This window comes from Centroberyx affinis, unplaced genomic scaffold (genome assembly GCF_046629955.1).
Source record: "Centroberyx affinis isolate AG114_WGS23_722 - 3 ecotype Tasmania unplaced genomic scaffold, CSIRO-AGI_Caff_v1 ptg005882l_1, whole genome shotgun sequence".
In the NCBI taxonomy this organism is placed as follows: domain Eukaryota; kingdom Metazoa; phylum Chordata; class Actinopteri; order Beryciformes; family Berycidae; genus Centroberyx; species Centroberyx affinis.
The window spans coordinates 41,420-66,528 of record NW_027282987.1 but is presented as its reverse complement, the minus strand read 5'-3'; the positions used below and the strand labels follow the sequence as shown (position 1 = coordinate 66,528).

The window sequence follows — 25,109 nt, the reverse complement described above, 5'->3', positions numbered from 1 at the left end:
TCTTCTATATTTACATTGCATTGTATGTTTTCTTATTGTGCAAATAAACCTTTCTCAAAGCGTTCTCATTTGTTAGTTAACATTTCATTTCTTGGTGCAAGCTATTTTTCAGAACATTTTTTTACAAATTATGCTTTTAAAAAGTGATGGAGACAAAATCGTCCCCAGCGTAAATGACACCTATGCTCGAATCCTTAATTTGTCTTTGGTTTACTCACACAAATTGAGTCAATCAGAGGTTTCACCAACTCTATCATCAATCTGGGCCAAATCTGCAATGATATGGAAACAGTCTGCAAAAGTCTTATCTCACTCAATGATAAAACTGATTATATAGAAGGTCAGTCTAGACGAAAGAATATTATCATTGATGGCATTAATGAATCAGTCAGTGAAAAATGGTCTGATTCTGAGGACAAAGTGAAGAAGCTGCTGTTGGAGAAGCTACAGATAGACCACCGCAAAATTGAGTTGGAATGGGCCCACAGGACTGGGAAGCTTTCTCCATCCTCCACCAGGCCCAGGCTCATTGTCGTCAAGTTTCTGCATTATAAGGACAAACTGGAGGTCCTCAGCAAAGCCAAAGCCCTGAAAGGCACAGACATTTTCATAAATGAGGATTTTTCTGAAGCTGTTCGACAGAAGCAAAAAGAGCTTCTTCTGGCCACGAGGGCTGCCAGGGAGAAGGGGGAGATTGCCTACCTGCGGTATGACAAACTCATTGTACACCCACCATCCCAGAAACCTGCACTGAGGCCTAGGCGGAACAATGCTATGCCTCCGACTTCTGAACATTAGACACGATACACACACACTCACATACACACATACACATACAGTATTATACCTAGTAATTTCAATATGTATCTCAGTATGTTGGTCTACCCATGAGCACTTCCATGCCCATGATGGACTACAGCTCTCTTTGTTATCACTATCACAACATCCTCTCAAATTCAACTGTTTATTGTACTTGCTTACATGCACACCTATCGGTGAATATGAAATGAATGAATGGAGCTCTTGGACTTGCTCTAAATGTGTCTCCATATTTCCTTATCATGACATTGACAATGATGGCTTGGTTGTTGATATAAATTGTGATTACAGGATGACAACTGCTTCAAATCATATGTTTTTCAATCCTTTTGATTCGAGCCCGCATAGTGACACTAAATTTATGGAACCTTTTAATCCTGATTCAAAATTTTTTAGCTCTTTAACTTCTGAGTCTTTATACTGACTATTTCAGTATTAATAGATTTAATAGTCTACTACTTGATATGCCAACGCCTCAATCAAAGCAGTTCTCAACTTTTCATTTAAACATTCGTAGTCTCTCCAAAAATCATGATCTACTTTGTCACTTTTTGTCTTCATTAAATCATGAATTCTCAGTTATAGCATTTTCAGAAACTTGGTTGACTGATGAGTCAACATGTCTCTATGGCATCCCAAATTATCATGCTCTGCATCATTGTAGGATGGCAAGAACTGGTGGAGGTGTATCTATATATTTACACAATGAATTTCAATACAAACATAGAGATGATCTCACTCTCAATTCTGAGTGTAATGATGTTGAATCGCTGTTCCTTGAAATACCCTCCTGTGATATTTTTGATGGTAAATGTGTTATCATAGGTTGCATTTACAAGCCTCCAGACACAAACATTGAAAAGTTTAATTCTAGTCTTGCTTGTGTCTTGGACAAAATTAACCGAGAAGGTAAAGGATGTTTCCTTCTAGGTGACTTCAACATCAGTCTGTTTAACAGTGAGTTTCATTCACTCACTGCAGACTTTCTGAATACACTGTTTGCTAATTCCCTATACCCCTTAATCACTAAACCTACTAGGTTAACTTCTTCATCTGCAACCCTTATTGATAATATATTTACCAACTCTCTTAGTAATGTGTGGAAGTCTGGTGTCCTTTACTCTGATATATCTGATCATTTTCCAATATTTCATTTCACTTCAACCACCTCAGTTAAACATCAGGAAATAGAGAAACATTTAAGGTTTAGAGTGTTCAACAAAATAAACATTGACCGATTTGAGGAGCTGATTGGTGATGGGATAATGTATATACTCATGATGATGTTGAACTAGCATATCAGTCATTTGTAGTTTCTTTTAACTCTGTATTTAACAGGTTGGTTTACTCCTGGTTTACTCCAGGTCTCCACAGGTCTGCACTAACTAAGAAAAGGTTATATAAGAAATTTATCAGAAATCTATCCCCTATGAATATTGCCAATTATAAGAAGTATAGAAACAAATACAACCATTTAATTAGAATTACAAAGAAAAAATACTTCACCAACAAGTTTGATGAGGCCTCAAATAACATAAAAACTACATGGGGAGTCATCAATCAGCTCCTAAATAGGAAAAAGGCTTCAGCCACTCTTCCGTCCCAGTTTGTTGATGAAAATAGAGTATACACAGACCCATCCGATATTGCATGTGCTTTCAATAATTATTTTGTCAATATTGGTACAGTTCTGTCAGAGAGGATAAGTCCTATTGCTGGGTCTCCATCTGAGTTTCCTGAAAGGTTGCTATCCTTCTCTCCAGAGCTTTAATCCTCCTACTGAGAAGGAAATCATGGACATCATTGCCAATATGAGAGATTCGGCAGCTGGTCATGATGAGGTCAGGTCATGTTTGATCATCAAAATTCAATCCAATACTTTCAGTTTGTTTGAAAGCACTATGATTTTTAAACCTGCATCAAGGACTATTACATTTCTTTTAGATTTTGTCCATGTTAAAAGCAGTTAACATATATGTCTGTATGACTTGTAAATGGCTATTGCTTCTGTTTACAGATCGGCTTCCATTTACTAGCACTGTAAATTGTAGTTCTTTACTTTGTAAACAATGAGAATCCTTTGCACACCCAACAAAGTCTTTTTACAGGTGTGTAGGAGACCAAAAGCATCAGCACAGGCCAGCCCAAAGAGTGGGCTGGTCTGTGCTCTTGCATAATCTGTGTTCTTGCATAATGTAATTTCTTTATAAATTAACCTTTTGGTATTAAAACCTTCATCCTTCATTGATAAACATTAGTAAGGTTAATAGTTCTGAGGATATTGTATTCCTTTAAACTTATTATAATTGCCAATATCTTAAAAGTAAAAATAAAAGTAGATTTATGCCAAATTGTATATGTACCCTTGTCAAAAAATAACTGCATATCTGCAGGTTAATCTGTTCCTTCTGTGACACAAGGAAATATTTAACAAGGTTTGTAAAATTGCTGTCCTCACCTCATAAATTATCCAACCCACCCCCAAATACAACCTATGAAACTGAAAACATACATCACAAATTGATCTTCCAGTCACTGTGAACGGAGCAGCTTCTGCCTGCCTGTATTTGATTTGAATAATTGAACATAGTCATAGGAATAAATTATTTCTTAAATTGAGTGGTATTTTCTGTAAGTATATTTGCTACTATATGATTGTACATTTTAAAAACAAACATCTAAACTGGTCACTCATGGACTACGGAGCCCAGAAGTGGCCATCGGGAGAAAAATAATTTATGTCGTGACCACGTTTACTGTAACGTGCGCACGATATGCAATCGAGCTCTCGTTTTATTTTTTCGTGCGCACGAGATACAATTCTGTCACGGGGAGGTGTGGTGAGGACCCAAATGCAGGACAGCGAGGCAGGTGGTGATCAAAACCCCAAGACTGGGTGTTTACTGAACAGATAGCAGGTGACACAGGAAACCAAAAATGAGAGCTCTACACAAACTGACACAAGTAACAGAACACAATGATCCGACAAAGACTGACTGGGGGACAAGACTAATATACACATGGGGGGTGATTACAAATGAGACACAGCTGGGGCAGACAGGAAACATGGTACACGTAGAACTAAGAGAACTAGACAGGGAAACATAGTACACAAAGAAATACAAAACCTAGACAACAAACAAGGCAAAAAGTCACAACCATGACACAATTCGTTCCCTCGATTTCCTCTTTATGTGCACACAAATTGCCAAAATGTGCCCTCGAAATAGTGATATTGTGCTCTCAATATATAATACATGCGCTCTTCACAAGCTTATAAAGAGTCAGTGCACATATTGGTGTTGATTGTGTTTACATGGCCTGAAGGTTAAGTGGCTAAATATGTTGCAATATTTGAGGGATATGCCTATTCAGTGTAACCAGACAATGGATATTAACATACCAAATCCTTACAAGGCCTATCTGCAATACCTAAAAGTTACCTTTTAAGTTGCATTTTTTCCTAAACTGACTAAAACGTGTGCACGTTACAGTAAATCGTGGACTCTATATAACTTTTTTTCTCTCCCAATGGCCTCTCCCGGGCTCTGTAATGGACAATGTTCACTTTCAAACAAATATGTAATGTTGATCCTAGAGCTGGATACTGAAAGACGAGTAGATGCATGCACAAAACATTGATTGTATTAAAGCTCTCTATTCACATTGTTCCTTTTCTGTTTCTTTTGCCTTGCTGCCAAAGCAAACTAGAGACCAATAAAAAGATTGTTGTCAAACAAGAAAGCTGCAATGTCCCTGTACTGCCTCCCACGGTATTTTGGGCCCACACTGAAAGGAGCCTCATTGAAGTCTCTGACGTAAAGAAAACAGACTTTACATGCCTGCTTCTGACGTTGAAGGGTTACAACACAGTTCATTATAAGAAATCAAATGGTCTGTAAGCAGCTTTTGGTTGACAGTGGAACAACAGAAAAAATGTGTTGCCATAGAGTAAAGAAAGCAGTTCTATTAAAACAAAGGTGAATAGTAAAATAAAAACAACAATCATTATTCTAGCCCAAGCTATCATATGTATGCCTATATGTGTGTTGGCATGTGTGGGGATTTGTATTTTACAGTGTGTTTCTGTGGCAAATACAATTTTCATGAGAACTGAGCAATCAAGTTAGCCCAGTGCCACTGAGTTGTACAGGGACATTTGCATATTGAAAATAAGGTCTTCAGATTCCTAGCCATTTCCAGAATTCATGTAACGTGACATAAGTAAACTGCACACTCTTCAGACCTGAATTTCGTTTTTGTGGCTGGTGGGGGTGGAGATGAAAAAAAAAATATTTGCAGCAGATTCAACCATTGTTGGTGAGTCCTTGTTGTGACCATAGCCGACACGTGAAGTTAATTTGGACACTATAGGGGAAATCTACTGCACCTCAATTAGGGGTGGGTGGGATGCTCTCCTCTGTTGCAGCCTCTAGGCTGATAAGACAGCTTTAACCGCTATTACCAACACAGACACAGTATTCGAAAACATGTGGCCAGAGATATAATTATGGGAAATATCGAACCTCACGCACAGCCTTTAACTTGGTGAAGAATATAGGCAGGTCGCACACAAAACAATAAATGATAAATGACAATAAAAGACACAAATGTTTTGGGCTGACTGCTTCCTTCAGTGTCAGGACACACTGAAGAAGTATTTGAAAAACATCTGGCCAGAGATTATAATGATGGGAAATATTGAAGCCTGAAACATTGTATGTGTATTTTTGTTCACCTGTGCCAAAAAATAAAGAGCATAAGCATAATTTATCGTTTTGTGTGCAACCTATGTTCTTCACCAGAGATTGTGAAATGTAGCAGACCAGTGAGGTACATAACAGGATTAAAATTTGCAGTGACATTAGCTGTCAGGTCTTCTCTTTGTCCCAGCATTCCAGATGCTGAACTCTCTTGGAACAGAAAGGAGAGTTTTCTTCCATGTCACATCTTCAGGACGTGTCCTACTCAGTGTATCTATAGTGCTCCAAATCATGTGGACAGTTGACTGGGACTGATGAAATGTTGTTTAGCGATACATGCCTCTTGTTTTCCCTTGAGTGTTTAACCACCCATATTCTCAGTGTTTCCCCAAAACTCATTTAACTCTTAAGATTTTGTCGAGTGATTCAGAGAGTCTGATGTTGCTCTAGTCAACAGCTTGTTCTGGCTCGGAGGAACAGTCGAGCCAATCAGTGCCTTTGCAGGCAGGACTAAAGTTTGAACCATTTATGAAATGGTTTTTCATTGGTGTTTTCGGCATAATAGATTTGTTGAAATCATTATCTTAACCCAGTGGTTCTCAACGTGGGGTCCGGGGACCACCAGGGGTCCTTGAGGGGGTTCCAGGGGGTCGCCAGCAAATTGATGAATTATTAAACTTCACCATTATTTCTATTAAATTATATTTTGATCATAGTTTCACTGTTATCTCTCTACCTGCAATACAGATAGTCATGGAATTCTGTACAAAATCATATCTAGCAATAAAAATGTTCTCAGATTTGGGGCCGAGAAACAAAATCTCATCAAATGGGGGTCCGTGGCTCTAATGTGGACTAAATTAGGGGTCCTTGATGTGAAAAAGGTTGAGAATCACTGCCTTAACCTGTCTTTGCAAAAACAATATTTTTGTAACAATCAACCGACATTCTTGGTAAAGTTGGTAAATACACTGGCGGCTGGATACGTCAGTCACTACATCAGTCTCTAGTGACACACACACACACACACACTCTAGTGACACACACACACACAGAAAACAAGAAACCTAACCTTGATAAAATGTTAAATGCAGAAAGAAATTAGTGCCAGCATGAGAATATATTTGAATTGCATACATTTGAATTTGTCATGCTCATACAGAATCATTAATTTAAAGAAATTGTTTTGTTGAATAAATGAATTAAAATAACTACATCAAGGCACAATTTGAAATTGAATGCAATGGCTTGAAATTGAATGTGATTAGTATTGAATTAAACTTTGTACTATCATTTTCAAATTCAGTTTTCACAACTCAAATTCAGTTTTCTTAATTCAGATTCAGCTTCCTGAGACACAAGGACATTTGATCCTTGAAAAAAAGCAAAAGCAAACAGAGAATTTCCCTACGGTCAATAAAGCATCACATTTTTATTACATTAAGAACTTCCTCTGATGTCTGAGTGCATCTCAATTGGATTTCAGGTATGAATCTGGTTTGCCTATTATTTGTACAGTATAGTGTGTCGACTGCATGGTTGACTAAATAATGGCAAGGTATTGATACTCAGTCAGAGGGAGTAAGCCTTAAACCATAATTGTGTTAAAACTGCGCATCTACATACTGACCTCTAGGAGAAAACCATCCTTCTCAGAAAAAAAAAATTCAAACATTGAAAACAAATATTTTCTGAGGAAATTTGAATACAGTAAAATAGTAGTCACCTCATTTTACTCAAAATAGACGACAGTTTTTACTTGGGTTTGCATTTTACATATCAATTTTATTTTCTCTTTACTTTTTTCCTACCTGCCTTGACGACATGAAAGGAATATCTTTACTGTGCTTTCTATTCATTAGTCCATCCAATATTCATCCATACTCACATAAGGACATTGTAATTATTATTATTATTATCAGGTACATTGTGCTCACATTCTTTGCTGTTTGTTCATCACATCTTCAGTCATTGAAATGTCACCACCAGGGTGTGGACAGCAGTGTGACTGGAGAGTCCTGTTTGTTTATATCTTTGTTATGCTAATAAAAATATTAGTCATCAGTATCATATGTCTGCCTCTTTAATTGGCTTCAAGAGTGCATATCAGGAAAGATAATTTTGTAAACAGACAAATATATATACTACTACTACTACTACTACTACTAATAATAATAATAATGATAACAATAATAATAATAATAATAATAATGATAATAAACTTTAAACAAAACATTAGTTACAAAAAATAGAGTGACATAAATATCATATATACAATAAAACAGAGACAATAAAAATATAGTTACAAAAAATAGAGTGACATAAATATCATATATACAATAAAACAGAGACAATAAAAATATACATTTAAAACGAGATACCAAGAAAAAGTACTTAACATCTGATAAACATGTAATAATATGTAACAAGTAATGTAAGCATGATCTGAATACCTATGTCTACTTATCTATGTGTTATTAAACCACTGGGGGAACTGGATCTTCAACAGGCACTTCCAATATGCAGCAATATATTGCAGTGAAGTTTCCCTACATAGCTTACATTATGTATAAAATATAACTTGTGGGACAACTGGAAATACAAGTTCACCATGAGTGAGATCAAAATAGTCTATATGCTATGCAATTGTGAAAACAAAGATGGGTTTGGGCTAAAATGATGCCTCCATGGTGCTGTCAATGGATGCACAAGAGTGGAGGAATGTTGGGAGGGTTCTTATATTGACAGCAGCTTAACAGCATAAAAGGAATGACAAGGCCACTGAACGTGAAGTACAGCAGTGCAGTTTCAGGGAAATTCATGTTTTCAAGAATTTTGGTTCTTCCTTCCATTTGCACCACTGTTCAGGACAGTGAAAGTCATAAAAGGCTGAGACAACTGGTGATTTAAGGGGATTTAATTAATTTCATTCAGGAATTTAAGGTGAGTAAGTTTTCTCATGCAGAATTAAGTATGAGAGATGCAACTGATCTCTATTTCAGCAAAACTTAAGATTTCAGCACAACTGACAATTCTTGATTATCATTTTTAACATTGATTATCCTCTGCAGTGCTTTATGTTAATACATTTAATATCTTCACATTTGTGTTTCATTGGATTTTGTTGGTACGAGTCAGCTTGTAAATTTTAAAACATTTTCTCAAATTTAAAGGAAACAATGCCTGTTGAAAATTGTACAGATCATGTGGAGAGAAATAGTTTTTATGCTTTTAATGTTAAGCAGCCTGAACAGATAGAGCTGAATGGGAGGATGAACCTGCCAAGACTGTACTTCAGCAACTAACTGACTAACTAGCTGCCAGACTGGAGTCATATTGAAAAGTTTTGTTTAGAAGGATCCATTATTGTGTTGACTCTAGTAAAGATGGGAAAATCCATTTTGCATTTGGAAACAATGAAGAATTTAGCTGCAGCTTGTAGACATCTAACCATGAACCTATCACCCAAGTCAAGTGTCAATCCAAGCTATCACTGTCCATTACAAGTTCCTTAAAGATGGCAGTTAGATGTGAGATGAAATAAGTTTAATTTTATACAATTTTACAATTTTAACTGAATCAAAAATTAAGAAAGGTATATTGCCTTACAATTATTAACTATTGCAGTTAGTGTATTTTGCCCTACAAAGGCAAAAGACACTAACTGCTCATTGTGAAACTGAGAAAAATAACCTTTTATCTAAGTTTTTGTCTACTGCCTAGTGAAATGTTTCGTAAAAAGGTCCTGACCTCTGGCTTGGGTGTTTCCCAGGAGCATTGGTAGGATTTTTTAGAACATAATGGTCTCAGCCCAGAGGCAGTTAGCAGGTGGAATTCTCACTTGGGAGAAAGGCGTTTAAAATTTCAACATCAATGCTTCACTTTGATGTGAACAGACATGGGTCTAAATTAAGAAGCACAGTAAACACTTAGAACAGCAGTCTGTACAGGCCTACACACTAATTTAAGCTGGGAGTTATATTGTGTAGTGTGCTGCTCACCACTTCTCATCAATCTGTCTTAACTGATGCTGTCTCTCTCTTCACTCCTCCCCCTCTGAATTCTTCTCTTGCCTCTTCTTATTTCTCTCCTCCCCTCATCTCTCTTTGTCTCTGTCCTCTTCTCCCCTCTCTTGTTCAGTTCAGGTTTTGCAAAAGGTGAACAGAGAGATGTTTCATGTGAAGGGAAATGTACAGCAGCACAAACAAATAGAGCTAAATGGGAGAATGAACCTGACAAGTTCGTACTTGAGTAACTATTTAACTAGCTGGCAGGCTGGAGACATAAGAGACATTTTGTTTACATCCAATATTATATTGAGTCGTTCTGCTTTGCTAGATGTCAAGCCTCTGAAAAGCCATTTTGTGGCCTAATGAAGAATTTAGCTGTAGCTTGTAGGCATCTAACTATGAAGCTATAAACCAAGTCAAGTGTCAATCCAAACTAGCCGCTAATGTCAGCTCACCAGCACACAAGTGTTTTGCTGTGTTTTGATATTTGGATAATCAATCACCCTTTTAACCAAACCTAGCTCTACTTTTGATCTTTTGACCCCTAGCCTAAATCCTGGCCTACATCCTGGTTAAACTTATACAGTATGTGTGAGGAATTGCTTGTGCATGTTCACTATAACATATTTCTCTTTCTCTACATTATTCTCTTTGATTATTATCTGTTGATAAGCATGGCTTATGTCCAGTTTACTGTATTTCTCTCTGCCAGCTATGGATTCAAACATGGGGTTAGGGTTAAAAATGGGGTCAGAGTTAGGGTTGGTTTAGGGTTAGTTTGTTAAGGTCAGGGTTATATCATCTGTAGAGATGTACCAAATAGATTAGTGACCCGTTGTCGAACATTTACCTTTTGTCACCTGATAGTTGAGTATCAACTTTGGACAATCCAAATAAGGTGTTACCATAGCTTCTGACTGTGGCAAACACATTGGTGGGTTTAGACTTTTTATGCGCAATAATGGAGAAAGGAAAAAGGTCAAATTACACTGGTGTTATCCTTTAAGCCTTTTTTGTCACTTCGGCACTTTTCATTTGATTTCATTTTACAAGGCCTTCTTATGTGATCCACCTTACTGTAGAGGTGACACTTTTTTGTGTCTCGTTCTGCCACATCTGTAGGACTTTCAATTTCTGGTTTGAGATTTTGTACTGGCGTCAGTCACTTTGTTCACAGACCCCATGCTAACTCTTTTCCATTTTGCATTTTCTCTCATACTGCTCCTGTCTATGTCCTTGTTATGGCCTATACTTATTTGCATGCCTTATTGAATGTCAATTCATCCACTGACAGCAGTCCCCACAGCATTCCATCCTCATTTATCCCACACACCAGTCTGGCCCTTAACATTGTTAGGGTTTCTCCAAAACTGCAGTCTTGTGGAACTTTCCTCAGCTCTGCTACATATTAAATCACACTTTCCTTGCCGTTCCTATTTCTTGAATTCCATTGCTGAACAATTCCACTCCGATTTGAATTAAAATGTGTTTTTAAGGCCAGTCAGGGTTCTGCAGGTTCTCATCAGCAATATGTATGTTTGCCTCCCATGTATTAGCCACTTCATTTTCTTGGTTTGGGAACTTGCAGTGTTCCTCAAATGTTTGTGTCCTGCTATCAAAAGGTATCACAGATCCTGCTGTGCCAGCCATGTCCAGTCTAATCTTTGTCTGTATCTAGCACTTCCTAAAGAGAGCAACTAGCTTTTAGGAGCTTGAAGCACAATGTTGATAGCTTCTCTATGAGGCACCAAACTGGACAAAAGAGAAATCCAAATGAGCTGCTGTGCGAGAGGCAGATCGAATGTGCACGCAAGGTGGTTTCATTTTTAACTTATAACTTTTAAATAGGAGTTATAAGTATGAAATCATGATTAAAAGTGACAGTGCATGAAGAGGACAGTTCCTGTGTATTTGGAGACATAATATGTTCTATCTTATAGGTGGCTGAGAGATGGCTAAGAGTGGGAACAGATGGAGGACCACACTTCTATATGTCATGGGTAAGTAATGTAAATCTGGGTGTACTTCTGCTGTGGGTTCAGGGAGGAATGTTAGGTTATGTTAGGTAACGTTATTACCTATGGTATTTAAATGACATTAGTGGAATCATTTAACTGATAACTGTGTCATAATGTTTTAGTGCACTCAATTGAATTGAACACACACGATGTGACTCTGTGCTTGTTTAGCTTCTTGTTCTTAGCTGATAGAAGTGATAGGAGTGAAACCCAGCTTCAAGGTTTGACAATGTGTCTGTTCTGCGCAACAAGTCCTCCAACCCATATGACTACATAGGTTGGTTCCTACCCTCTAATACGACCCACAGAAGCGTTTCCTAAATTAACGCCCCTACCGGCAGCAGGAGATGGCAACAAGTCCTCCAACCCGACGAATTTGAAAACATTCCTCCGCCACAAATTGAATTATGTCCCAAAGGTTGGTTAATGGTTAAATTTAGGCAATTAAAACAAGTTTGGTTAAGGTTAGGGTTAAGGTTATGGTAAACTTTAGGCAAATAAAACAACTTGGGTTATGGTTATGGTTAGGCAACTAAAACAACTTTGTTAAGGTTAGGAAAATGGTTTGGTCATGGTTAAATTAAAAAAAATTCAAAAGTGACTCACAGTTGTATGTCCTTAGGAAACACTGGGAATCGAACCCCGGTCACTGACATCAAAGGCAAACAGATACACCCATCCGCCATCCCTGACCACAACACCCTTACTTTCCACCGTGCTATTTCTTTCTTTTCAAAATCTTTTTATTGAGATTTTCAACAAAAGTTCCCAGGGTTGGGCAGGCATATTCCACATTGTTACAAAATATACATCAATGTAGTATCATATAAAAATAAAAAGTGATAATAGTGACAGTAATAAAGTGAGACGTCCCTACCCCCCCACCCTCCCACCCCCTTACCCTCCCACCGTGCTATTTCAATGTTGAGAGAGAAACTTGAACGTCATGTAACGTGGACGCAGACCAACGTTGCACATTGTCGTTATTTACACGACCGCTAGAGGTCACTTAACTTTAAAACGTAACTATAGGTTGTAATAAGCTGCTTGTACAAACGACGTATAGGGTCGTTTTTTGGGGGAGGACAGTCTCGTTCTGCGATACCCTTCTACACATCACTGATGTACTATGATTTACATACTGCTGGCCTGCCTGTTTGAACGAGTCTCCTCTGAACTCTCCCATCAACGAGATGCTTTTCCCCACAGGACTGCTGCTGACCGGATGTTTTGTGTTTATCGCACCAGTCTTGGTAAAGTCTAGACTGGGGGGACGGTCACCATGTTCCATGGAGGGCCAATAGTATGCATGTTTTCCTTCCAATCAGACTCCACCAGGTGATTTCACTGATTAGCACACCTTCTCCCAGTGAAGGAGGAACTCCTCAGTGAAATAACCTGCCGTGCGTTCAGCCCCGACAAAGCGTAGCAAAACGTTTAATTAAACGGAAACGGCGGTGCGTTGAACACCCTGTTGTGTTACGCAAGTGTTGCAACTATGGCAGCTGAGGAGGCCATTCTTTGTGTTCTTTAAATATGTGTTTAATACTACAAAATACGCTCGATGTTACAGTCACTGCCCTTGCCGTCCAGAATAGTATCATCCATCCCAATGGAGTGAAGGGGTTTGTGGAAACTGTGCTTCCTAATTATAGTGATCCAACATTTGCCTCATTTGCATTTCAGGATGAAAAGGCAAACATTTCAGGTGAAGGATAATCCACTTCTTACCTTCGAGACTGTGTTAGGACCTATATGAGCTAATTATTTTATTATGAGTATTAGGCCTATCATTATTGCTGATCACTGTTGTTGTGATATGATATTGTAATATTTACCATTATATATTTAGAGGAGTAGAGTGGAGTAGAAAAGTTTATGAAAGTGTCACTCCACAATGATACATACAGCAAAAGATACAAACATGTCTTCTAGTTAGTTCAGTTGTTGCAGACACCAAGCTGCAGCGGACGCATTAGTAAAGGACTTTTGTTGGATCCATTGTGCGCACTGCCTTTTTAATACGGCGGGGTTTATATACATGTCGCTGCTGATTGGGTAACACCTCTGACACACCCACCAAACGAGAGACAACATACCTCAAAGCCCGTTGCACACCGTTTCACACCGTTTCGAGGAAACATGACGTTCAACCCAGAAACCGTAGCAAAACGGTGTACACCGCTTTCAGATTGAACGTGCCCCTGGTGTAATCTTGGGTTGGAACAAAAACCTGCATACTTTCGGCTCTCCATCGCACAGAGTTTAAGACCCCTGCTCTAGACAGTGTAGTGTGTGAAAAAAAGGGCGGCTGTTTCTGTGATGCTAGAACCGGTGTGTCTGGATGATCATATCCCAATCAAAGTCACTTAAATTATGTGCCTTGCCCATTTCTAATGTTTAATAAAATTACACCTGAACCTCTCGACCCTGTCTGCGTGTGTTATATACGCCAGTCAGTCACTTAACTCACTGTCTAGAGTGAGCTGTTTGATTAACCAAAGTCTACCAAATAAAGTTGCCACTGACTGTAAATGATGGCTACTAATTAGCAAAAAAGTATAATTTTGGTCATGATAAATCAATTAGGGAAGGAGGGTAACATAATGATTAGTGAAACCATTCTACACCCGGTAGGCCAAGGTAAAAGCACCCTTGACAGAAAGCATCCGCCCTGCTAAAGTGTTGCTGAGCAAGAGACTTATCCTGCCAGCTTTAGGGACAATATTCTGTAACTGACCTGTGGAGACAAGTTGATACACTAAATTCTCCTGCCGGTGAGCTAAAGAAAATACCTTTCAAACATCATAAAAACAAAAAATAAGATCAAACTCAACCCTACTAAAAAAAAAAACATGCGCACAGTGCAAACATTTTTTGAATGGGGACAGATGTGTTTCTTTTTACAGCGACATGCTAGCAGACATCCCCGGCGCAAGCACCCAAAGCTAACATGGGCATGGCTAATGTTAGCTAACTAACAGATGTGTTTTAACGGAGAGGTGGACCCCTGGGTGTGGAGGATTAATTTACGCACAACGAACGCAGGCACACGGCTGGAAGCTCCCGTTTAAATGTACCATTTAAATGCCAATAAAGAAAATAAACATGATCACATTGTATGATTCATTGTCCAATTACACCTGCTTCACTTTACAGGTCCGGTACCAAGTAAATACATAGGAATTACTATTGAATTATAGAAAATAGACACGCTTCACTTTACAGGTCCGGTACTATGTAATTATATATGAACGCAAATATGTTGTTGTATAATTATTAGCCACGTTACTGTGTAATAGTTTTTTTTTGTTAACGTCTACTTAGAAATAGTTCATACGTTATTAGGGACCTGTAAAATGAAGGGTTACCAAACAAATTGTGAAATTTTTGTGATAGTAATGACCTACACTTAAATGACAAAATTATTTTATATTTCACAGGACTCTTAATATCACTGAAAATGGACAACATCTCCAGTGAAGCTACAACTGCTCCTCTAACCACCATAACTGCCCAAACTACAACAACAGCACCTCCCACAACATCATCAACACCAACTACTACAACTGCTCCTCCAATCACCACAACTGCCCAAACTACATCAGCAGCTCCCACAACTACAACAGCAGAACCAACAGCTACAACTGCTCCTCCCACAACTACAACAGCAGCTCCAACAACTATCACAGAAACACCAACAACTACAACTCCACCAACCACCACAACAGCTGCACCCACAACTACAACAGCTCCTCCAACCACCACAACAGCTGCAGCCACAACTACAACAGCTCCTCCAACCACCACAACAGTGGCACCAACAACTACAGCAGCTCCTCCTACTCCCACAAATACCCAAACAACTACAACAGTTTCTCCAGCAATTACTACAACAGCAGCAACAACTACAACAGTAGCTCCCACAACTACAACAGGCGCACAAACAACTACAACTGCTCCTCCAACCACAACAACTCTCCAGATTACAACATCAGCTCTCACAACTACAACAGCAGAACCAACAGCTACATCTGCTCCTCCCACAACTACAACGGCAGCTCCAACAACTACCACAGAAACACCAACAACTACAACTCCACCAACCACCACAACAGCTGCACCCACAACTACAACAGCTCCTCCAACCACCACAACAGCTGCAGCCACAACTACAACAGCTCCTCCAACTCCCACAAATACCCAAACAACAACTACAACAGTTTCTCCAACAACTACTACAGCAGCACCAACAACTACAACAGTAGTTGCCACAACTACAAGAGGCGCACAAACAACTACAACAGCTCCTCCAACCACCACAACAGCTGCAACCACAACTACAACAGCTCCTCCAACCACCAAAACAGCAGCAACAACTCTCCCAACAACCACATCTGTCCAGACAGTAGCTCCAACAACTACAACAACAGCCCCAACAACTTTAACAGCTCCTCCAACCACCACAATAGTGGCACCAACAACTACAGCAGCTCCTCCAACTCCCACAACTACCCAACCTACAACTACAACAGTTTCTCCAACAACTACTACTGTGGCACCAACAACTGCTCCTCCAACCACAATAACTGCCCAGATTACAACAGCAGCTCCCACAACTACAACAGGCACACCAACAACTACAACTGCTCCTCCAACAACTACAACAGTAGCACCAACAACTACAACAGCTTCTCCAACCACCACAACTGTCCAGACTATAACTACAGCAGCTCCCACAACTACAACACCAATAACTACAACAGCAGAACCAACAACAACTGCTCCTCCAACAACTACAACAGCAGCACCAACAACTACCACAACTCTTCCAATCACCACAACTGTCCAGACAACAGCAGCTCCCACAACTACATCAGAAACAACTACTACAGCGGCACCAACAACAACAGCTCCTCCAACTACCACAACTGTGCCACTGACAATGACAACAGCTCCTCCAACCACCACACCTGTCCAGACAACAACAGCAGCTCCCACAACTACAACAACAGCACCAACAACTACAACTCCTCCAACAACTACAACAGCGGCACCAACAACTACAACTGCTCCTCCAACCACAACAACTGTCCATATTACGACAACAGCAGCTCCCACAACAACAACAGCAGCTCAGACAACTACAACAGCAGCACCAACAACAACTACAACAACAGCATCAGGTACTACAACAGCTCCTCCAACCACCACAACACCAGCGGCAACAACGACAACAGCTCCTCCCACCACCATAACTGTCCAGACTTCGACAACAGCAGCTCCCACAACAACAACAGCAACCACTACAGTGGCAACAACAACCACAACAACTCCTCCAACCAGCACAACTGTCCAGACTACAACAACAGCATCTCCCACAACTACAACAGCAGCCCCAACTACTACAAAAGTCTCTCCTACCACCACAACTGTCCAAAGTATATCAGCATCTCCCATTACAACAGCAGCACCAACAAGTACAACAGCTCCTCCAACCACCACAACTGCCCAAAGTATATCAGCATCTCCCATTACAACAACAGCAGAACCAACAAGTACAACAGCTCCTCCAACCACCACAACTGCCCATACTACAACAGCTTCCACAACTACAACAGTATCACCAACAACTACAATAGTAACACTTACAACTACATCTGCTCTTTCCCCGACTTCCACAACAGCAGCTCCCACAACTACAATGGCAACTACTACAGTGGCACCAACAACCACAACAACTCCTCAAACCAGCACAACTGTCCAGACTACAACAGCTGCTCCCACAGCTACAACAGCAGCACCAACAACTACAACTGCTCCTACAATTATCACAACTGTCCAGACAACAGCAGCTTCCACAACTACATCAGAAACACCAACAACTACAACAGCTCCTGCAACCACCACAACAGTGGCACCAACAACTACAACAGCTCTTTCAACCACCACAACTTCCCAAACTACAACTACAACAGTTTCTCCAACAACTACTACAGTTGCACTGACAACTACAACTACTCCTCCCACCACAACAACTGTCCAGATTACAACAGCAGCTCCCACAACTACAACAGCAGCACCAACAACTACAATGGCATCAACAACAACTAAAACTGGTCCTCCAACAACTACCACAGAAACACCGACAACTGCAACAGCTCCACCAACCACCACAACAGCTGCGCCCACAAGTACAACAGCTCCTCCAACCACCACAACAGCAGTACCAACAACATCAACAGCTCCTGCAACCACCACAACTGTCCATTCTACAACAGCAGCTCCCACAACGACAACAGCAGCACCAACAACACCTGCTCCTCCAACCACCACAACTGCTCAAACTACAACAGTTCCACCAACCACTACAACAGCTCCTGCAACCACCACAACTGTCCAGACTACAACAACAGCTGCTCCCACAACTACAACAGCAGCACCAACAACTACAACAGCTCCTCCAACCACCACACCTGTCCAGACAACAACAGCACCAACATCTACAACAGTTCCTCCAACAACTGCTCCTCCAACCACAATAACTGCCCAGATTACAACAGCAGCTCCCACAACTACAACAGGCACACCAACAACTACAACTGCTCCTCCAACAACTACAACAGTAGCACCAACAACTACAACAGCTTCTCCAACCACCACAACTGTCCAGACTACAACTACAGCAGCTCCCACAACTACAACACCAATAACTACAACAGCAGAACCAACAACTGCTCCTCCAACAACTACAACAGCAGCACCAACAACTACAACAACTCTTCCAATCACCACAACTGTCCAGACAACAGCAGCTCCCACAACTACATCAGAAACACCAACAACTACAACAGCTCCTGCAACCACCACAACAGTGGCACCAACAACTACAACAGCTCTTTCAACCACCACAACTTCCCAAACTACAACTACAACAGTTTCTCCAACAACTACTACAGTTGCACTAACAACTACAACTACTCCTCCCACCACAACAACTGTCCAGATTATAACAGCAGCTCCCACATCTACAACAGCAGCACCAACAACTACAATGGCATCAACAACAACTAAAACTGCTCCTCCAACAACTACCACAGAAACACCGACAACTGCAACAGCTCCACCAACCACCACAACAGCAGTACCAACATCAACAGCTCCTCCAACCACCACAACTGTCCATTCTACAACAGCAGCTCCCACAACGACAACAGCAGCACCAACAACACCTGCTCCTCCAACCACCACAACTGCTCAAACTACAACTACAACAGTTCCACCAACCACTACAACAGCTCCTGCAACCACCACAACTGTCCAGACTACAACAACAGCTGCTCCCACAACTACAACAGCAGCACCAACAACTACAACAACTCTTCCAACCACCACACCTGTCCAGACAACAGCAGCTCCCACAACTACAACAACAGCACCAACAACTACAACCCCTCCAACAACTACAACAGCTCCTCCAACCACCACAACTGCCCAAACTACAACTACAACAGCTCCTCCAACAACTACTACAGCGGCACCAACAGCTACAACTGCTCCTCCAACCACAACAACTGTCCATATTACGACAACAGCAGCTCCCACAACAACAACAGCAGCTCCGACAACTACAGCAGCAGCACCAACAACTACAACAACAGCATCAGGTACTACAACAGCTCCTCCAACCACCACAACACCAGCGGCAACAACGACAACAGCTCCTCCCACCACCATAACTGTCCAGACTTCGACAACAGCAGCTCCCACAACTACAACAGCAACCACTACAGTGGCAACAACAACCACAACAACTCCTCCAACCAGCACAACTGTCCAGACTACAACAACAGCATCTCCCACAACTACAACAGCAGCCCCAACTACTACAAAAGTCTCTCCTACCACCACAACTGCCCAAAGTATATCAGCATCTCCCATTACAACAGCAGCACCAACAAGTACAACAGCTCCTCCAACCACCACAACTGCCCAAAGTATATCAGCATCTCCCATTACAACAGCAGCACCAACAAGTACAACAGCTCCTCCAACCACCACAGCTGCCCAGACTACAACAGCTTCCACAACTACAACAGTATCACCAACAACTACAATAGTACCACTTACAACTACATCTGCTCTTTCCCCGACTTCCACAACAGCAGCTCCCACAACTACAATGGCAACTACTACAGTGGCACCAACAACCACAACAACTCCTCAAACCAGCACAACTGTCCAGACTACAACAGCTGCTCCCACAGCTACAACAGCAGCACCAACAACTACAACTGCTCCTACAATTATCACAACTGTCCAGACTACAACAACAGCACCTCCAACAACTACTACAGCGGCACCAACAACTCCAACAGTCGCACCAACAACTTCAACAGTAGCACCAGGCACTACAACAGCTCCTCCCACCACCATAACTGTCCAGACTACAACAACAGCAGCTCCCATAACTACAACGGCAGCACCAACAACTACAACAACTCATCCAACAACCACAAGTGTCCAGATAACAGCATCTCCAACAACTATAACAGCAGCCCCAGCTACAACAGCACCTCCAACCACCACAATTGCAACAACTGCAGCAGCTCAAACAACCACCACAGCAGCTTCAACTACTACAACAGTCCCTCCTACCACCACAACTGCCCAGACTACAACAGCTTCCACAACTACAACAGTATCACCAACTACAATAGTACCACTTACAACTACATCTGTTCTTTCCCCGACTACCACAACATCCCTGACAAGTACATCGGCAGCACCATCTACCCTACCTATGCAGTCTACAGTCTCCAGTAGCAGCACAGTGGTAAGTAATATTGTCATGTTTTGTCCCATTATTTCTAAAACCCTTTAGTAGTTGGTTTTAGCATTCAAATACATATTAACACAGAATTAATATCACACATTATAATACATTACGACACTTTATGACACAGTAATTTGACTTTTTTTCAAGTAGTAAAACAAACTAATCACAGATGAATAATAACTTTTCCTTTTGTGAACACATTTTAGTAGCAATTTGATATATGTTATGGATGTGCCAATAATGAATTCCACTGCCAGACATGAGAACATTTGAATTCTTCTGACCCCCCCACCTCCCTTACCTATCTACCAACCCCTGAAACACATTTTCCTTTGTTCAAACTCCAATTAAATTGTAAACAAATTACATTTAAGTGACGTTAAAGACATCATCAACTACATTTCTAAAATAGGTAGGATGAGAAGTCATATTTGATTAACTATATACTATTTATAGAAAATAATTAATACTTTTTGTATTTTTAATATTTTTAAGTCTTTTCAAGACAAATAACACTTTTGCTCTCAACAGCAAAAAATACAGACCTATGATATGAAATAAAATGATCACTAATTCAATTTTTAAAATGACCTCATTCTGTATTGCTCTGAGAAAACCTCAATTACTTAAATACTGTTCAATACAATGTAAATATTTGTTTGTTTTTTTTTAAAACCCAAATACTTCATTTTGACCACACACAAACCTTTTCATGTTAAAAAATGTGTCTCAAAGCAACATCTAATCTCAAAGCAGATGGCTTTGAGATTAGCTTTGACATATGTGTGAAACTCTACATGATTCTTTTACTTGAAGACTCTAATCCCATTTAGATTTTAGATTTAACTCTCTTGGGAAAAAACAATAATAAACTTTATAATAATAATATTTTTTTATAGAGTACTTATTGAGTTCTTAACTCAAGTTACAAAGTGCTTTATAGGAATAAAACAAATTACAATAAAAATGGAATGAAAAGAACAAGAAACAACACAATTAAAAAAACACCTTACGAGTAGTCTTACGAAAGAAAGACTATAAAATCTTTGAGATTATAAACCAGAATGCAACACAAATAAGATAATCAAATCAATAAAATAATCAAATAATAATAAAATAAAATTGTAATCAAAATAAAAAGAAACAACACAATTTAAAAGAACACAGCACAAAGAAGGTTGACAAATGAGAGGCTATAAAATGTAAAACACATTATGAACAAGTATGTTAACAAGAGACATTTAAAAGATAACGCCACACAGGTAAGTCCGCATTCGCAGAAATCCGGAGACCTTCTATACTTCGCACTATTTGTCCACTTTCAGATTTCAGCATCAGCAACAACAGAAACATCTCCAACTAGAACTTCGACAACTCTAGCCCCTACTGCAGCCAGTGCACAGATAACCACAACCATCCTGGCCACCACCAACGCCGGAACTACAGCATCAACTGATCCCCCACAAGATGATGAGGGCTTCCTGACTCTGCTGTTTGACATTGACCGTGTTTTCATCCAAGCATACAACGACTCACAGTCCCCAGAATACATAGCGCTGGCTAACAATGTTACAACAGAGGTAATACACTACTAATTTATTCAAATTTCCTGTTTTGAGAAAAAAACAGATGTAAAACGGATTTACATATGCAATTTACATTACCATATTACATGAGATTAAAGTTTAATAATTTAAAGGCAATAAACAAACTAATCAACATTTATATTTTCCTGTTCTTTAGTGCAACAGAGCATTCAGCGCTCAATATGCGACAACTTTCAGGAGATGCATTGTGATACGTTTCAGGTAAGTAATACACACTTTCAGAAATGTTTATGATGTTTCAAAGATTCATGATTGCTCCTAAAATATTCCAAACTGACCAACTTTTCTCTCATTAGCTCTGGTTCTGTTAAGGTGGAAACCAGTGTGATCTTTAAAAACCAGACAGTGGTTCCGACAACCAGCAGTGCAACGGAATCTTTCCAAATGGCACTAAATACATCAGTTGCATTCCTCAATGTCATCCCCAACAGTATTAGTGCAGGTTAGTGTCCTTGTCATGCATCATGTCACCTTACAATTGTGAACATGATTATTCATAGCATTTGTAGTTTTACAAACATCAACATAATTGTTTATAACCATGGAGTATTAATTAATGTGCTATTGTGCTTTGGTGGGAGTGGAAAAATTATTTTGAAAAAGTAACCAAATATACTGTATGTCCACAAAGACTTTCAGTTACAACTAATATGTGTTTTTCTTTTACTTTTTTAACAGTTTTGCCAAATACCCCAACAAATACAACAGCAACTACAACTACAGCTGCAGCACCAACAACAACAACAGTATTAACAGCAACAACAACTGTTGCTGCAACAACAGTAACACCGACAACTACAACTATAGTTACAACAACATCACCAACACCAACAACGGTAACACAGACAACAACAACTGCGACGTCACCTACCACCAGCAGCGCTATGACATTAAGCAGACCACTTAATGTGGTCAGTTTAATGCTAATCTCTCTTGCTTACATTGTAACAGACTGGCAATGGCTTCTCTAGGAGTTGATTACAAATTAGGGAAATCCAAAGCAGACAATCAACTGTAATCAACATCATTGAAAAGATTTATTTCAAGATCTGGGTATAATTGCAGTTAAGAACATCCACTTATTTCTATAGCACATAAACGTAAACGTACCACTCAATTTAAACACGATAGAGTAATTTAATATATTTTGCAACAAATCATAATGTCAGACCATGTATCTTAATTTATTGCATTGCTCAATTAGTAACTAGTAGTAGAAATCATAATACAAATGAGTCTCTATATTATTTGTTGTACATTAATTGCACCTTCCTTATCTTTGCTTCTTTCATTGCACACGTGTTAAATGTTTTTCTTGAATAAGAGGGATATTTGATCTATGTCTAATGTAAGAAATGCCATTATTGTTAACTTAATGGGCTACTTTTTGATTATTGACATGGTTATTATTATAATTATAATTATACTTATTATAATAATAATAATTATTATTATTAATAATAATATTAATATTTTCAAATAAAATGATACAAATCTCTTTCTCTCTCTCTCTCTCTCTCTCTAATAATATACATTTATTTACATAGTACCATTAATATGTAGAATGTAACTCAAAGTGCATTACATAAAACAGACTGATACACTACAATACGATACAAATAATAAATGGATTAAAAACAGCAAAATCAAAAATAGTCCAGCATAGGAATGACCCTCTATGCCAATGACAACAGCAATTCTACAATGAGCAACTCATGAAATGATGAACAAAAAATAAAAAAGAATAAAAAACACTGTAAAGGGTAAAAGGCAATGTCAATTTAAAGTTAAAAAGATAGGTTTTGAGCTGTCTTTGTAAATGTGTTCTACGGTTTGGGGGCATAATTGAAGAAAGCTCTATATATATATATATATATATATATGTATACGTGTGTAAGCAATTGGAATAAAGGTGAATTTAATTGCCAGACAAAAAAGACTTAAATTCCTCAACCCTCAAACCCAAACCCCCATCTACCAAACCCTGAAACACACACATTTAAATGCTGTGCATTTATGTCACATCTTACAAATGTCTAACAATTTAATTCAAAACAAAAGACATATCTAATTTAATCTTCATATATTTCATATATGAATATATGATCATATCAAATATATGATATATACAGTATATTATATCATATTTGTAAAATAGGATGAGAAATCATATTTTACAAAACATTTTGAAAAAAATAAATCTTAATTTCTTCTTTTTCATCTTACGTTCTAGATAATCACCCAAGCTTGTTCAAATATGCCAAAGTATTTATCGCATTTTCTTTTATTGCCATGCAAATATGCATCTTTTAAAATGAGTTACTAAATATTACCAAATTTTACATCTTTAGTAATTATATACAATGAACTTTTAGAATTAAAAGATTTTTCTACCATAAAATCTTTCTATAAAGCCACATGTTTGTCCTCCAGATTTATGTGGCAAAAAGAACAAAAACAACAAAACTTTCAAATAAAACCAATAATGCAGATTTATGATACTGAATAAAATAATCATTTGATTTTCGCATTCCATATTCCTCTGGGAGAAATCTAAATTCACTGCTCACTACACAATAAAATGCTTTTAAAAGTACTTGACCATATAAAACTCTATTCCTACTAATATGTTAATAGAAGTTCCTCTTCCTCAGGTTCTTTCAATATTCACTGCTCCTCTCAAAGGACAATGTCCCCTTAAATATTTAATGCATAACTAATCATTTAGGGGGTGACGATATAAAGAGTATATTGCATTACCATGACTGCACACATTTTCAATGGTCTGCATATTGACCAACAGTGGCCCATAAATAATATTAAATTTATCCTACAGTTTATGCACCTGAGTTAAAGAAACAACACAATGACAAAAAAAAAAACAGAACCCCCTCTAGGGATGAAATACAACCATTCATTTGGTATGGTATTCATTTCTGTACGAAGATTTGATTTGGTGTTAAATGCAAAATATAACCGGGCAAAAAAGATTCAGAGTAAAAATATGCTATGAAAAGGCTCTCATGAAGAACTCGTACGGTGCCACTGGCACATGGAGGTGACCAAAAACCCAAGGACCAAAACCTCAAACACCACAGAACTACACAGTTGTT

The 25,109-nt window shown here is 39.0% G+C and overlaps 1 protein-coding gene across 1 annotated transcript; it reads left to right on the top strand.

Moving 5' to 3' along the window:
- Positions 1-282: 282 nt before the first annotated feature.
- LOC139667911 (homeobox protein 2-like) lies at positions 283-20,376 on the top strand. Its single transcript, XM_071547399.1, has 4 exons — positions 283-707; positions 15,036-17,647; positions 17,954-18,607; positions 18,875-20,376. Exons 1-4 carry the CDS (start codon positions 283-285, stop codon positions 20,374-20,376), a joined length of 5,193 nt encoding a protein of 1,730 aa, XP_071403500.1.
- The last annotated feature ends 4,733 nt before the right edge of the window (positions 20,377-25,109 follow it).